The 12,446-nt window shown below is 39.8% G+C and overlaps 1 protein-coding gene across 2 annotated transcripts in view; it reads left to right on the top strand.

The window, feature by feature from the left end:
• Window positions 1-12,446, top strand: part of ZZEF1 (zinc finger ZZ-type and EF-hand domain containing 1) — a 112,619-nt gene that overhangs the window by 12,646 nt on the left and 87,527 nt on the right. For both annotated transcript variants that reach the window (XM_046674520.1, XM_046674521.1), the window contains exons 2-6: window positions 3,694-3,838; window positions 6,771-6,965; window positions 8,592-8,763; window positions 9,737-9,936; window positions 11,370-11,580. In XM_046674520.1, the coding sequence (XP_046530476.1) occupies window positions 3,694-3,838; window positions 6,771-6,965; window positions 8,592-8,763; window positions 9,737-9,936; window positions 11,370-11,580 (923 nt within the window). The remainder of the gene's footprint in view (window positions 1-3,693; window positions 3,839-6,770; window positions 6,966-8,591; window positions 8,764-9,736; window positions 9,937-11,369; window positions 11,581-12,446) is intronic.

The following is a 12,446-nucleotide window of genomic DNA, read 5'->3' on the forward strand; positions in this document are numbered from 1 at the left end:
TTGAGATTTATCTTCCAAAATCTATTGTGATTTTCATTTTGTCATGATATTTTCATTTTCAAGAACTTGTAAAAGTTTTCTGAATTGCCTGTTTTTACTAATAGTGTCCTGTTCTCTCATGATTGCAGTATCCTTTTTTGTTAGATAGTGGTGGTAGTGGCTACACAACTCTGAATATGCTGAAAACCACTGGATTGTACACTGGAAAAGGGTGAATTTTATGTTCTGTGAGTTATATCTCAGTAAAGCTGGTTTTAGAAATATCTTTTAAAATATTTCTCTGAAGATACTAATCATAATCCTTTTGATGTTTTCTTTTCCTTGCGTAGTCCTTTCTTTTCTCCAAGTTGCGTTTTTTCCTGTTTCATGTTAAGGCTTTCCTCAAATGTCTGGTGGTCCTGGGCTGTCCACTCATCTCAAAGAGTGGGGCACTAAAAGGTGGATGCTCAGTGCATGCGGCTTGTTGACTGGGGAACCTCACTGTGAGATGAACTGGCTGGGCCCTTTCATTGGGAGCTCTCCAGTGCCAGGATCTCTAGGTCCCTTCTCTTGGGCTTGTTGGGTGCCCCAGAGAAGACTCTTCCAGTCTCTTGCCTGGAGGGTGTGAGACTAGCTGCCAGCATTCTGAGAGCTCTAGGGGAAGGGTGAGTCTTAAACATTTAGTGTGGGGCCGGCCAGGTGGCGTAGTGGTTAAGTTGGTGTGCTCGTCTTCAGCAGCCTGGGGTTTGCTGGTTTGGATCCTGGACATGGACCTATGCACCACTCGTCAAGCCATGCTCTGGCAGCATCCCATGCAGAAGAACTAGAAGGACTTACAACTAGGATATACAACAATGTACTGGGGCTTTGGGGAGAAAAAAAAAATTTAGCATGTAAATCTTAATCCCCTTGTTTTCAGTGTAGCATTCACACTCTCAGCTGTGCCTGGTATTTCCTAGTCCAGAGACTCTTCTCTGTATTACTCTTTCCAGAGAATCAACTTCCCAGGCTTCTGCCGAGATTGGGGAGAAGATCTGGGTATCTGGGTATGGTTTTTTTTTCAATGGAAATTTTTAAACATAAGAAAGTAGGGGCCGGCCCTGTGGCCAAGTGGTTAAGTTCGCGTGCTCTGCTTCGGTGGCCCAGGATTTCGCCAGTTCAAGTCCTGGGCGCGGATATGGCACCACTCATCAGGCCATGCTGAGGTGGCATCCTGCATGCCACAGCTAGAAAGACCCACAACTAAAAATACACAACTATGTACCAGGGGGATTTTGGAGAAAAAGGAAAAATAAAATCTTAATAAAATAAGTAAATAAGAAAATAGAGATAAGAGTAGAAAGAACTCCCATATAACCTACTAGCCAGTTTCAATAATTACTAACTCAAGGTCAGTTTTATTTCAGCTAAACCCCACCTACTATCTCCTCCAAATTGTTTTGAAGCAGATCTTTTTCATCCACAAATATTTCGTTTCACCCATAAATATTTCATTATATGTCTCTAAAAGATAAGAACTCTTTAAAAAAAAATCACACAATCCCACTGTCACCCTCTTCCCCTCAAAAAAAAAAAAAAAGCAAAAATCCCCAATGATTTCTAAGATCAGCATTTATCCAGTGAGTTCTGCGTTTTTTGTTTTTTAATTTTTTTGGTGAGGAAGATTGGTCCTGAGCTAACATCTGTGCCAGTTCTCCTCTATTTTATACATGGGACGCTGCCATAGCATGGCTAGCTGCTTTTTAAAATAGTCTTTCCACCAATTACATCCACTCTCAGCAGCACCTATTGCCACTCACTCTTCAGTCTTTTGGAGTCCTGCAGTGTGAAGCAGCTTGCTTCTCAACTTTACCCTGTCCCAGCTTAGGATTCTGCTTTCTTGGGCTGACCAACCTGGTGCTACTCGTTCATTTGCTTCCCAGCTTCTAGAATTTTGTTGCTGTTGCATCATTTCCTATTCTCTTTGTCCTTGTGCTTTAAAAAAACAAATCCCTTTATGATATTGTCTTAGTGGGGTTTCAGGAGGGAGCAGAGGTGCATGCATTTGTTCAGTATGACTTCTTTGAACACTCCTGATGGCTTGTTGTCCAGCTGTTGCTCTGAAGCCCTGAGGGATGGGGTGAGCATTCCTTCTCAGAGCTTCCTAACCCATCTTTATACCCCGCTGATAACAGACAAGTCCATGTTTATGATGAGCTTTTCCTCTAACTTCTGACCTTAACTTTGACTGCTCCTTCCCATGACAGCCCGTCAGATATTTGAACAGAGGGATTCTGTTACTCCCAGTCATCTTTTCTCTGCACTAGAGATTCCATGGTCCTTCAGCTCTTCCTCACAGGGCAGTTTCTAGTCTTCCCTCCATCATGGTCTCTTTCCTCTAATCTCTTCTATTTTGTTTCCCTTTGTAGCTTCCAAACTAAACTCAGCTTTCCTGATTGAGTCTAATCAGAAAAGAACACAAGGCTATCTTCTCTCCTTTTGAACATGATACTTTGATTAGTGTAGCCTTCGATCCTATTAACTTGTTGGATAATCTTGTCAGCTTGAGTAGAGGCCAGAAGAATGCTGCAGTCCATCTCTCACATGTTGCCTCTGAACTCTGTCCCCCATCCTGCATTTATGTCTATGGTTTTGGACCCAAACTCAGGAATTTGCTATGTTCCTATCAGAGGTCTGTGATGGAAATAGGGGTATTTGTGTCAGTCATGAAACCTCAATGGGACATTTCCATATTTCATGAAGGAGGGAAATAAAGAAAAGGGGCAGGAGTTTTAAGGAAGAGAGAGGATTACTTAGAAAAGAGCATAGAAGTCTCCTAAATTGTTCCGTAGTGAGAGATGTCTGTGAGTTGAGTGTATCGGAGCCACTGATGAGGGAGGGATTGAGACCTGGGGAGAGGAGGCAGTTGCTAAGCAAGGAAAGTCTTGTAGGATGTGAGAGGGAATGGGGTCAGGGACACTGGAGGAGGTAACATAGTGGGTTAGAAAGGAGAAGGGGAGTGCTTTGCACTGCTAATGTGCTTTCACTCGGTTGGGCCCTGTTCAAATGTTACGTCATCCAGGCAGCAGCCTGTGAATTTGGTAATATTTGCTTCATCTTTCAGATCTAGAAGCTGAGGCTTATGGAGATAAAGAAATGTGTGTAAAGTCTCATAGCCAGTAAGTGACAGAGCAGGATTTAAACCAAATCCCATGCTGTACCCAGTTCCCCAGATGCCCACCCTGGGCAGGGAACAAGTTAGATTATGTTTAAAGGTTACTGAAAACAGGACTGAGGAGCAGACAAATCAAGTTAGCTCTTGTATCCAAAGAATGTTTAAAAGGAAAAACCCAGCGAAACCTGAGGGGCTACTCTAAGCCAGTTACTTCTCATTGTAGCGTTTTATTTGGCACTTTGTAACCAGTTGAAAAATTTTGCAGTGGTTGCTTTCTTCTGAAGTTGTTTTGGGGAAGGGGAATTACGGAGGGGAGTTAAGTCTCTTGAAGGAGAGATGAGATGAAAAAATTGTGTATACATGTGGTAGTACTTATATGCATGCATTCTGCAAAGCACACTGGGTTACCATATTGAATTTATTTGTTCTTTGAATGATATATATGGGCTCTTCCCGCACACACCCACACAAATCCACTGGTCTTGAGAACTGTAAGAAAAAAGAAAAAATTATTCAAGATTTAGAACAGACCTGATTTTCTTGCATCTCCTGTGTTGTAGGCCTTTGCCCAGTTTGATGCCGAGGGTGATGGTACAGTTGATGCTGAGAACATGTTGGAGGCCCTCAAGAATTCCAGTGGAGCTAACCTCCAGGGGGAGCTGAGCCACATCATCAGACAACTGCAGGCCTGCTCTCTTGTTCCAGGTGAGGCTCTCCTCTGAGTGCTGAAGGCTACATGTCTTCTTCACTCTGTGAGCTGTGAGCTCCCTAAGGGTGGGGCCCTTCTCTTTTATTTCTGCTGTGTCCTCACATTTAGCATATTTTTTGGCACATTGTAGGCAACCAGTGTTTGTTTTTTTTTAGAGAAGTTATCACTCTGAAATTTAAGTAAGGATAAAAATAGATTAAAATTAAGCAATACTTCTTTATTGTACTGACGAAGATACTTTGTCTGTGTTTTTGTATGGTTTCTTTTGGGGGCTCAGAAGATAGAATCAAATAAAATTACCCCCCCTTTTTTTCCCCAGTGAGAAAACAATTGAGTTTGAAAGGAAAAAACACTTTGCATATCATCCTTTCAGTCTCACTTTATCTTATCTAAGAACTTTTCCTGCTCTGTGCATTTGGTGTCATACAGCCTAGCCTAGAGCCTAGCTAGGGCAGCAGTGGAGGCAAAATAGATTTGATGGATACATAAATGTACGTCTCACTGCCCTTGACCTCTCTGGCTTACTGCTGAGGGTGTATTGAGCTAGACAAGGGTGGTTTCTGTATATTAATGAAAAATGCATATTTCCAGTCTTCCTCAAATTGTCTTTAATTATGTAATTTTTTATAGAACATTATAGGTAGTCTCTACATGTTAACCATTTTCCTACTCATGGCAGTTAAAATTATGCTTTGAATTATGTTTAGCTAACTTATATCTTGACATTTATGTATTACTCCCACTTTTGCATTACCAGCATGTGGCTAGCATCAGGAGCTTTATTGCTTTATTTAACACCTCAAAGAGATGTTTTGGGAGCCTTATTTAGATGTTTTGGGAGGAGAGGAAAGGAGTGGAGACCAGGGAATGTACCAACAGAATACTTAGTGCTCTGTTGCCCTGGGTAACTGTGGGGAGAGGCAGAGATGAGGTTAGAAGCATCCGGGGTCCAGATCCCAAGGCACTTGCAGAGCAGGGTTGTGACTTAGGACTTTCTACTCAAAATTTTCTATCAACAGCCAACCTAAAAGAATTGTTTTATCACAGTCTTAGGATGAACCTTGGTAAACTGAGTGGGATTTTAGTTTCCTAGTCCCTTTTTCTAACCCAGACTGAAACTTGTTCCTTTTGTATCTCATTGTATGGGTGCTTAGTGTTTCAAGAGAAACAGCCCCTTTACTAAATTCATTGCTTCTTTCAGCATGTGGAAAACATTTTCCCATTCCAAGAATCAGTCTGGTTTTTCACATGTTTTGTGAGCAAATCAGTGCAGCATCAGCAGTGTCATAACGTGAGGTTTGGGTATGACAGCAGGAGTCTGCTAAGAGAAGAGAAACTAAACGGAGGGCAAGGGGTGGCAGAGACTTTTGAGTCTTGGGAAATCAAACTGGTGTCTCCAGGGTTTGTGTAGGGGCATAGTTAAAATGGGCTGCTTTAGTGCAAAATTTCTCCTCAGCCTCATGTTTTTTCTTAAAAATTAATGCAAAGTTGGGGCTGGCCCCGTGGCCGAGTGGTTAAGTCTGTGCGCTCCGCTGCAGGCGGCCCAGTGTTTCGTTGGTTCGAATCCTGGGCACGGACATGGCACTGCTCATCAAACCACGCTGAGGCAGCGTCCCACATGCTACAACTAGAAGGACCCACAACAAAGAATATACAACTATGTACTGGGGGGCTTTGGGGAGAAAAAGGAAAAAATAAAATCTAAAAAAAAAAAATTAATGCAAAGTTTCATTCTGCTCTAATGTAATCTCTTTGGTTTACATTTACAAACAATTTCTCCTGTGGACTTCTGGAGTCTTGCTCTAGGTGCTGCTTTCATGGGTGTGTTCCGTTTGTGAAAGTTGGTCAAGTGATACAATTATAATGTATGTACTTTTTGTTATGTATGTTATGACTCATTAGAAAGTAAAAACAAACAAACAAAATTCCCCCCAAATCTACAAGTGTATCTGAGCCCCAGGAAAAGCTGCTATGTTTAGCCTCTTCACTTAACCCTGGGAGTCCTCTGGGCTATGGGCACCTCAGTTCAAGGCATATTATTGTAGGTTATGAGGAGCCGTGAAAGGACTTTAAACAGGGGTGGACGTGGTCTGTTTTGTGTTTTTGTAGGATTACTCAGGTTAATACCAGACAAAGGTAGCCAGGGGAGCCACTTAGGAAGTCTGCGTAGGTGTATGAACAGGAGATGTTGAGGCCAGGGCCTGGGCGGTGGCCAGAGGGGTGGACAGATGGGGCAGACTCCAGAGGAGTCACACTGGAGAGAAAAAGCTGGCATGGTGGAAGGAGCGCTTGGAGGCCGTGCAAGGGGCTGTTTCCGGTCTACGCCTGTTTTGTTACCTTGGTGTGTTGCCTGAGCCTCATTTTCCTCAGTTATAAAACAAGATAGCAGCACCTTTGGTGCTTGTCCTGCACCACCCCCCACTTATAGTGAGGCCCGAATGAGATGACGCATCTGGAAGTATCTCATAAACTGCAGCATGCCATCGGAAACTGTGGTCAGGGTAGTGGTTGTATCATCATTAGCATTGTCTTACATAGTTTAGTATAAAAGCAGTTATGTTTTCACTCTCTAATGCAATAAACTTTATTCCTAGCTCATATTCTTTATGCAAAACTTCTTTAAAAACTTCTAGTTAGTATTTAAGTGCTTATAAATTTTTAAAGCTTGGAGTGAAACAGATAATTGTTATTCTAAGTCTTCCAAAATTCTGTTAAACTAAAATGAAATTAATTTTTAAATTGAGATTACCTCTGCTTTGTATCTTAAAAACTTGTTTAGATTTTTAAATGAGTAAAGCTGAAAATATCAATGAAGATTACTAATGGCTGCTTTTAATTCAGCCAACTTAGATAGGCCACCAGGCAGGGGATGTGGAAACTATTGTGGTGGGTTCCTGAAAACATCAAAAATGGATTTTGTCTGCGTAGGTTTCATAGACATATTTTCAGAGTCCAAGGAGGGCCTGGGTGTTCACTCATCAATGATTCTGCGCTTCCTGCATCGCAATCGGCTCCCTAGCGCAGTCGTCCCCTACCCCATGTTGGACCACTGCAATAACGTGTGCACCATGAGGGCTTCTGTTCTGAAGGAGTCTCTGGATCAACTGGTACTAAAAGAAAAGGGTATGTATATGTGTGTGTGTGTTGGTGGGGGTTCCTGAAAATGCTCTATCATTATTTCTTCCAAACATAGTATTTACTAATAGGATAGGCCAACCCTTCTACCTGCCTTTACTTCTGAAAATATAATAGTGAACAGTTTGTAACCTAAGAATGTGATCTGGGAGGCTGGCGTGGTGGCAAAGTGGTAAGTTCATGCACTCTGCTTCGGTGGCCCCAGGTTCGCAGATTCGGATCTGGGGCATGGACCTATACATCACTCGTCAAGCCATGCAGTGGCAGTGTCCCACACAACTGGTTTCTCATCATTCAGATCTTTGCTCAGATATGGCTTCAGGGAGGCCTTTCCTTATTACTCTTTCTAATTAACCCCACCACTCCCTACCTTCTGGTCTCTATCACCTTTGCAGGTTTAATGGTCTAAATGGCACTTACCATTATCTGAAGTTATAATGTTATTATTTACTTGCATTTTGTCTGTCTCATTCGACTCATTCTCCTTAGCCCCTAGAACTGTGCCTGCCATGTTAGGTCTTCTATGAGTAGTTGTTGAATGAATGAGGAGGGCCACTACAGACTCACTTAGTGACGGCAAGAGAAGTTGATAAAATGAATTGACCATTCCGTGGACCATCATAGCGTCCAGAAATAGACCCAAGTACATGTGGGAATGTAGTACCAGATGTAGTCAGCCTACAAATCATGATGGAAAGGTGACTTAGTCAACAAATGGGATTAGGGCCACTAGTTAGCCATTTGAAGAAAAAATAAAACTAGGTTCTTAACCCATTCCATTCACTAAAATAAATTTCAGATGGATCAAAAACTTAAACTGAAAAGAAAACTGTAAGAGTACTAGAAGAAAAGAGTTCCACTTTGTAAAAATCCTGACATAGGAAAACCTGTCTAAGCAAGACATGAAACTCAGAAACTACAAAATAAAAGATTAATAAATTAGACTGTATGCACGTTTAAGGTTCTGTACTGCAAAAAATATCATAAGCACAGCCAAAAGACAAATGACGTTCTAGGGAGCAGAAATACATTTTGTAACGTATTATGACAGATTGCATTTTTAACTGACTCTGACCTTGGGCAGTTACTTAACTCTCTGCACCATAGTTTCCTTATCTCTAAAGTGAATTAATGCATAGAAGCTTGCCTGGCTCACAGTAAAAACTCAGTAAATAGTACCTATTACATGTGTTTATATATACATTATCTAATCTACATAAAATATATAAATTGATAAGCCTTGTGACCCAGTCGAAAATAGATGAGGGTTGGATCAGGTCGTACTCAAAAACACAAGTGACTTACAAACAGGTACTTAAAAAGTCTCACTCATAATTAAAGAAATGTAAATGCAGACCATAAGACACCATTTTCTTCTCTTGGCATCATTTTGCAAATACATAAGTCATTTAATTATTATACTGTAATGAGCTCATGGAGCAATCCTTGGCCAATTTCTGTTTTATTTGGGTTCTTTGGAAGGATATTTTAAGGAACATTTATTTTTCTAGGGTCAAAGTGCCAAGCATATTTCTGTTAGATACTTTAAATGACTCCTTTTTCTTTTCCTTTGTGGAAGAGATGTTGTATGATTAAAACTGATTTTCCCCACAGAAAGCCCTGGAGATCTAACTAGAAGCCCAGAGATGGATAAACTCAAGTCAGTAGCAAAGTGCTACGCTTATATAGAAACGTCCTCCAACTCTGCAGACATTGACAAGATGACAAATGGAGAAACGTCTTCCTACTGGCAGTCAGATGGCAGTGCCCGCTCACACTGGATTCGGTGGGTGGTATAATGCCAAGTCTTGAGTGAAAGTCCAAGAAAATTACCTGCTTTCTTTCTCTTATCCCATCAATGTGTTAAAAATAAAGTTATTTTTTAAGATTTCAGAATATTTTCTACTTAACTGCCTAGTATTTTTCTTGTTGTAAGTGACTATCTGTGAAGGTGCTTTAAGAATCAAGTAAAAAGAATCATAAAATCATGTAACCTGGTTCATATATTCATAAACGTGAGTGATTTCTTTACCTGGTATTTTAAGGGAGAAAATAGCATTTGACTAGTCTTTTTAATACTGACTTCAGATCTTTTTCAGTAGTTTCTCAGGAAAATTAGTATCACAAGGGGCAAGTACTTTTCTGATGGCAGATTTGATTTTACTTTTTAAGATCCTTTCTATACATTTAAAAATCTATATGCAACTAAGTTGGCCAGTTTAGAAGAGGAGGAGGGCATGGGATGGTCAGGGAATATGGGGTGGAATTGATGATAGTAAACTATAATATTTCCACAAGTTCTGAAGCTGCTATCTAAATTTTCACCTGTCCCTTCAGAGAATGGGCTAATTTCAGTTGGTGGAAACAGAACTAATTGTCCTGTTTTCTCACAGAGGATATATGTGACCTTTAACCGTCTAATTTATAGATGAGAAAATGTACTCAGTTCTTTGGATGCAGGTTAGAATTTGCTTCTTGCCAGGTAAAAGGATTTTGTTGGAATGTTCATATTGTACTTTCCTTCCTATGCTAATAACTTAAAAGGAAATATAAGATTAATCTTGAACTGAGAGGAATTTTAGAGGCTTGGCAAGATCATAAGGACTTTGAAACTGATAGCCGGTATCGCAAGTTAGTTGCTTTTAAGAAAATCAGTCTTTGGGTGTATCAAATACCAGATCTTGGAGATGGGGCTTGTGGACCCTGCCAGTTCTCGACTTATATAAACATTTGTAGTTTCTGCTCTCCATGTTTTCCAGTTTAAAAATGAAGCCAGATGTTGTGCTTAGGCACCTGTCCATTGCGGTGGCTGCCGCTGACCAGAGCTACATGCCGCAGCAGGTGACAGTAGCTGTGGGGAGGACTGCCGGCGATCTTCAGGAAATTCGTGATGTGCACATTCCCAGCAATGTCACCGGCTACGTGACACTGCTGGAAAATGCCAACGTCAGTCAGCTCTGTGAGTCAACCAAGATGCTCCTTGCCCTTCTAACTAAGGGGATGGGGAGGGGAGGAAGGAAGTAATATATGTTAGCAGGAAGACCTCTGAAGTGGAGAAGCTGTTGGTTTTTCTTTGGAGATTTGATTTGCTCCTCATGGTACACGTGAAAGTGGTCATTATTTCATCTGTTCAGTGTTTTTAAAAGTTAGAGAAAAGCAGTAAGGGCTTTTTTAATTAAAAATATTTTATTCTTTTCTTATTGGAAAATTAGAAAAATATAGATAAACAAAAATTACTCAAAGTCCTACTACCCAGGGATTGTCACTTTGAACATGTTGATGTGGATCCTTCCAGATCTTTTCTGGTGTTTACATATTTATACGTGTGTGTGTGTGTGTATGTTTACTCATACACACATATATATACACACACATTTTTTAAAATAAATAATAGGATTGTGTATATATATTTACATATTTCTATACATATCTTTTTACAAAAATGGTGATATTCTGTATGTGCTCTTTTGTAATTTTTTAACATGTTGTCCTATCATATATTCGTGCTCACTTTTATTCAGTGTTGTAAGAATATGCCTTAATTTTAACCAGCCCATTATTCTTGGGCATTTAGGTTGTTTCCATTTTTATACTATTATAACCTTGCTTCACACATAGCATTTTGGAAATAATCACAATTCTGTGATTTCTTTCCAGGCTTATTTCATTCAGGGAGCCGGAATGCTTCATGTTTTGTCTCATTTCTTCTAATGCTTTCCTGGGCCAAAAGAAGTGTTCTTACTTTGCTCAAAGGAACTGAGGCCTAGGGAGGTAGAGTCTTTGTGTCTCACCCCTAGGCAAAGAAGTAGTTAAGCTTGTGGAGTAGAAGCTTCCTGTCTTATACTGTGGTGATCTTTTCTCTAAGTTGTGTCCTTTTTAACTTCTCACCTCCTCCTCTCCAACCCAAATATGAAATTGTGACAGCTCTTAAAAGTGAGTCATGCCAGTGTCATCTATTTGGACTTAATTATTAAAAAGAAAATCTTACAACTCCTATGAGCCAGCTACTATTTTATAACTAAATCCAAATTTCAGAACTCTAGGAAAAATTCTAGAAATTTTCTGACCATATATTTAATTAGGGTTTAAAAAATACTTTCTGTGTAAGTTTTTAAGACTCTAAATTCCTAAGAAACTTTGTAATGTCAAGATTTAAGTCACCCTTAATTTTACACATTATTCTTATGACTTCTTAGATTGGTCAATGCTTTTTTTGACAAGTTTATTATATACTAGCTCCATTGTACACCTTATTTATTTCTAGCACCAAAGTATATCTTCAGAATTTTCTCTTCCAAATGTGAATTACTATTTTGCTTTTAGTTGGGAGCCTAGCACTTGCTGAACTGAAGAAGTTAATCCAATACTGAATTTGTTGTTTGTGCTTGACAGATGTCCAGATTAACATAAAGCGTTGTCTTAGCGATGGATGTGACACTAGGATTCATGGTCTGAGGGCTGTTGGCTTTCAGAGAGTCAAGAAGCCTGGGGTCTCAGTCTCAGATGCTTCTGCAATATGGTATTGGTCTCTGCTCACATCTCTGGTGACGGCTTCCATGGAGACAAATCCCGCCTTCGTGCAGACAGTGCTCCACAATACTCAGTAAGTCACTCTCTCTGCTTTCCAGTCCTATCAGGGTGCACTCATTCTTCTCTAACCCTTTAGAGTGTGTCACTGAGCAGTCTTTGATCATCAGATTCTGTCAACAGCTCAGTTGCAGGTACCCTGTTGTTTCCTGTTTGTGCCATCAGCTCCAGTCTTATGACGGGGTCACACATGCCATTCCTGTTCCTTATCCATTGGGGAAAAATACTCACATTTATCCAGCACTTTATGTTAGATAAAGCACTTCAGATTCTATATATTATTTACCTACTTATATTGTGAAATGTGCATGTAGAAATTATCCCTATTTTATAGACGAGAAAATTATGACCATCCCTGAGTTGAATGACCAGGGAGTGATGGATCAGTTTGAACCCAGGTCTTTGGACCCCAGATTGAGGGCTTTTTTCACTAATAAATGAAATATTTTTGAGGATACTAAAATAATTCATTTTTAAATGTACACCTTTGAAAATTTTCTTTTAAAAAACTGTTAGGTCAAAAAGGCTCAGTAGTAACATACAAGGTAAAAACAACCAGCTTCAGTAGCTATGAAGTATTAGTATTATATGAAGTATTAGCATTAGTCTTATATGTATTCTATTAGTATTATATGTAATTATATTACTTACATATCCCAGTTATATAATACACTGATAACATTGTAGGCTATCAAAATATCAGACAAAAAAAAGATTGCTAATATTTGATTCTCTAAATGTCTTTTGAGATTTTTTATTGCTCTTAAACAAAACTTTTCAGCAAATATTGCTGCTGGCAGTGCTGGGTCTGAAGGGTAATATTTGACCATACTCCTTTCTTCCTTCCTGTTTTAAAATGTTTTTAAAAAACATTTCCAACCT

This window comes from Equus quagga, chromosome 11, assembly GCF_021613505.1.
Source record: "Equus quagga isolate Etosha38 chromosome 11, UCLA_HA_Equagga_1.0, whole genome shotgun sequence".
Classification (NCBI taxonomy): Eukaryota; Metazoa; Chordata; class Mammalia; order Perissodactyla; family Equidae; genus Equus; species Equus quagga.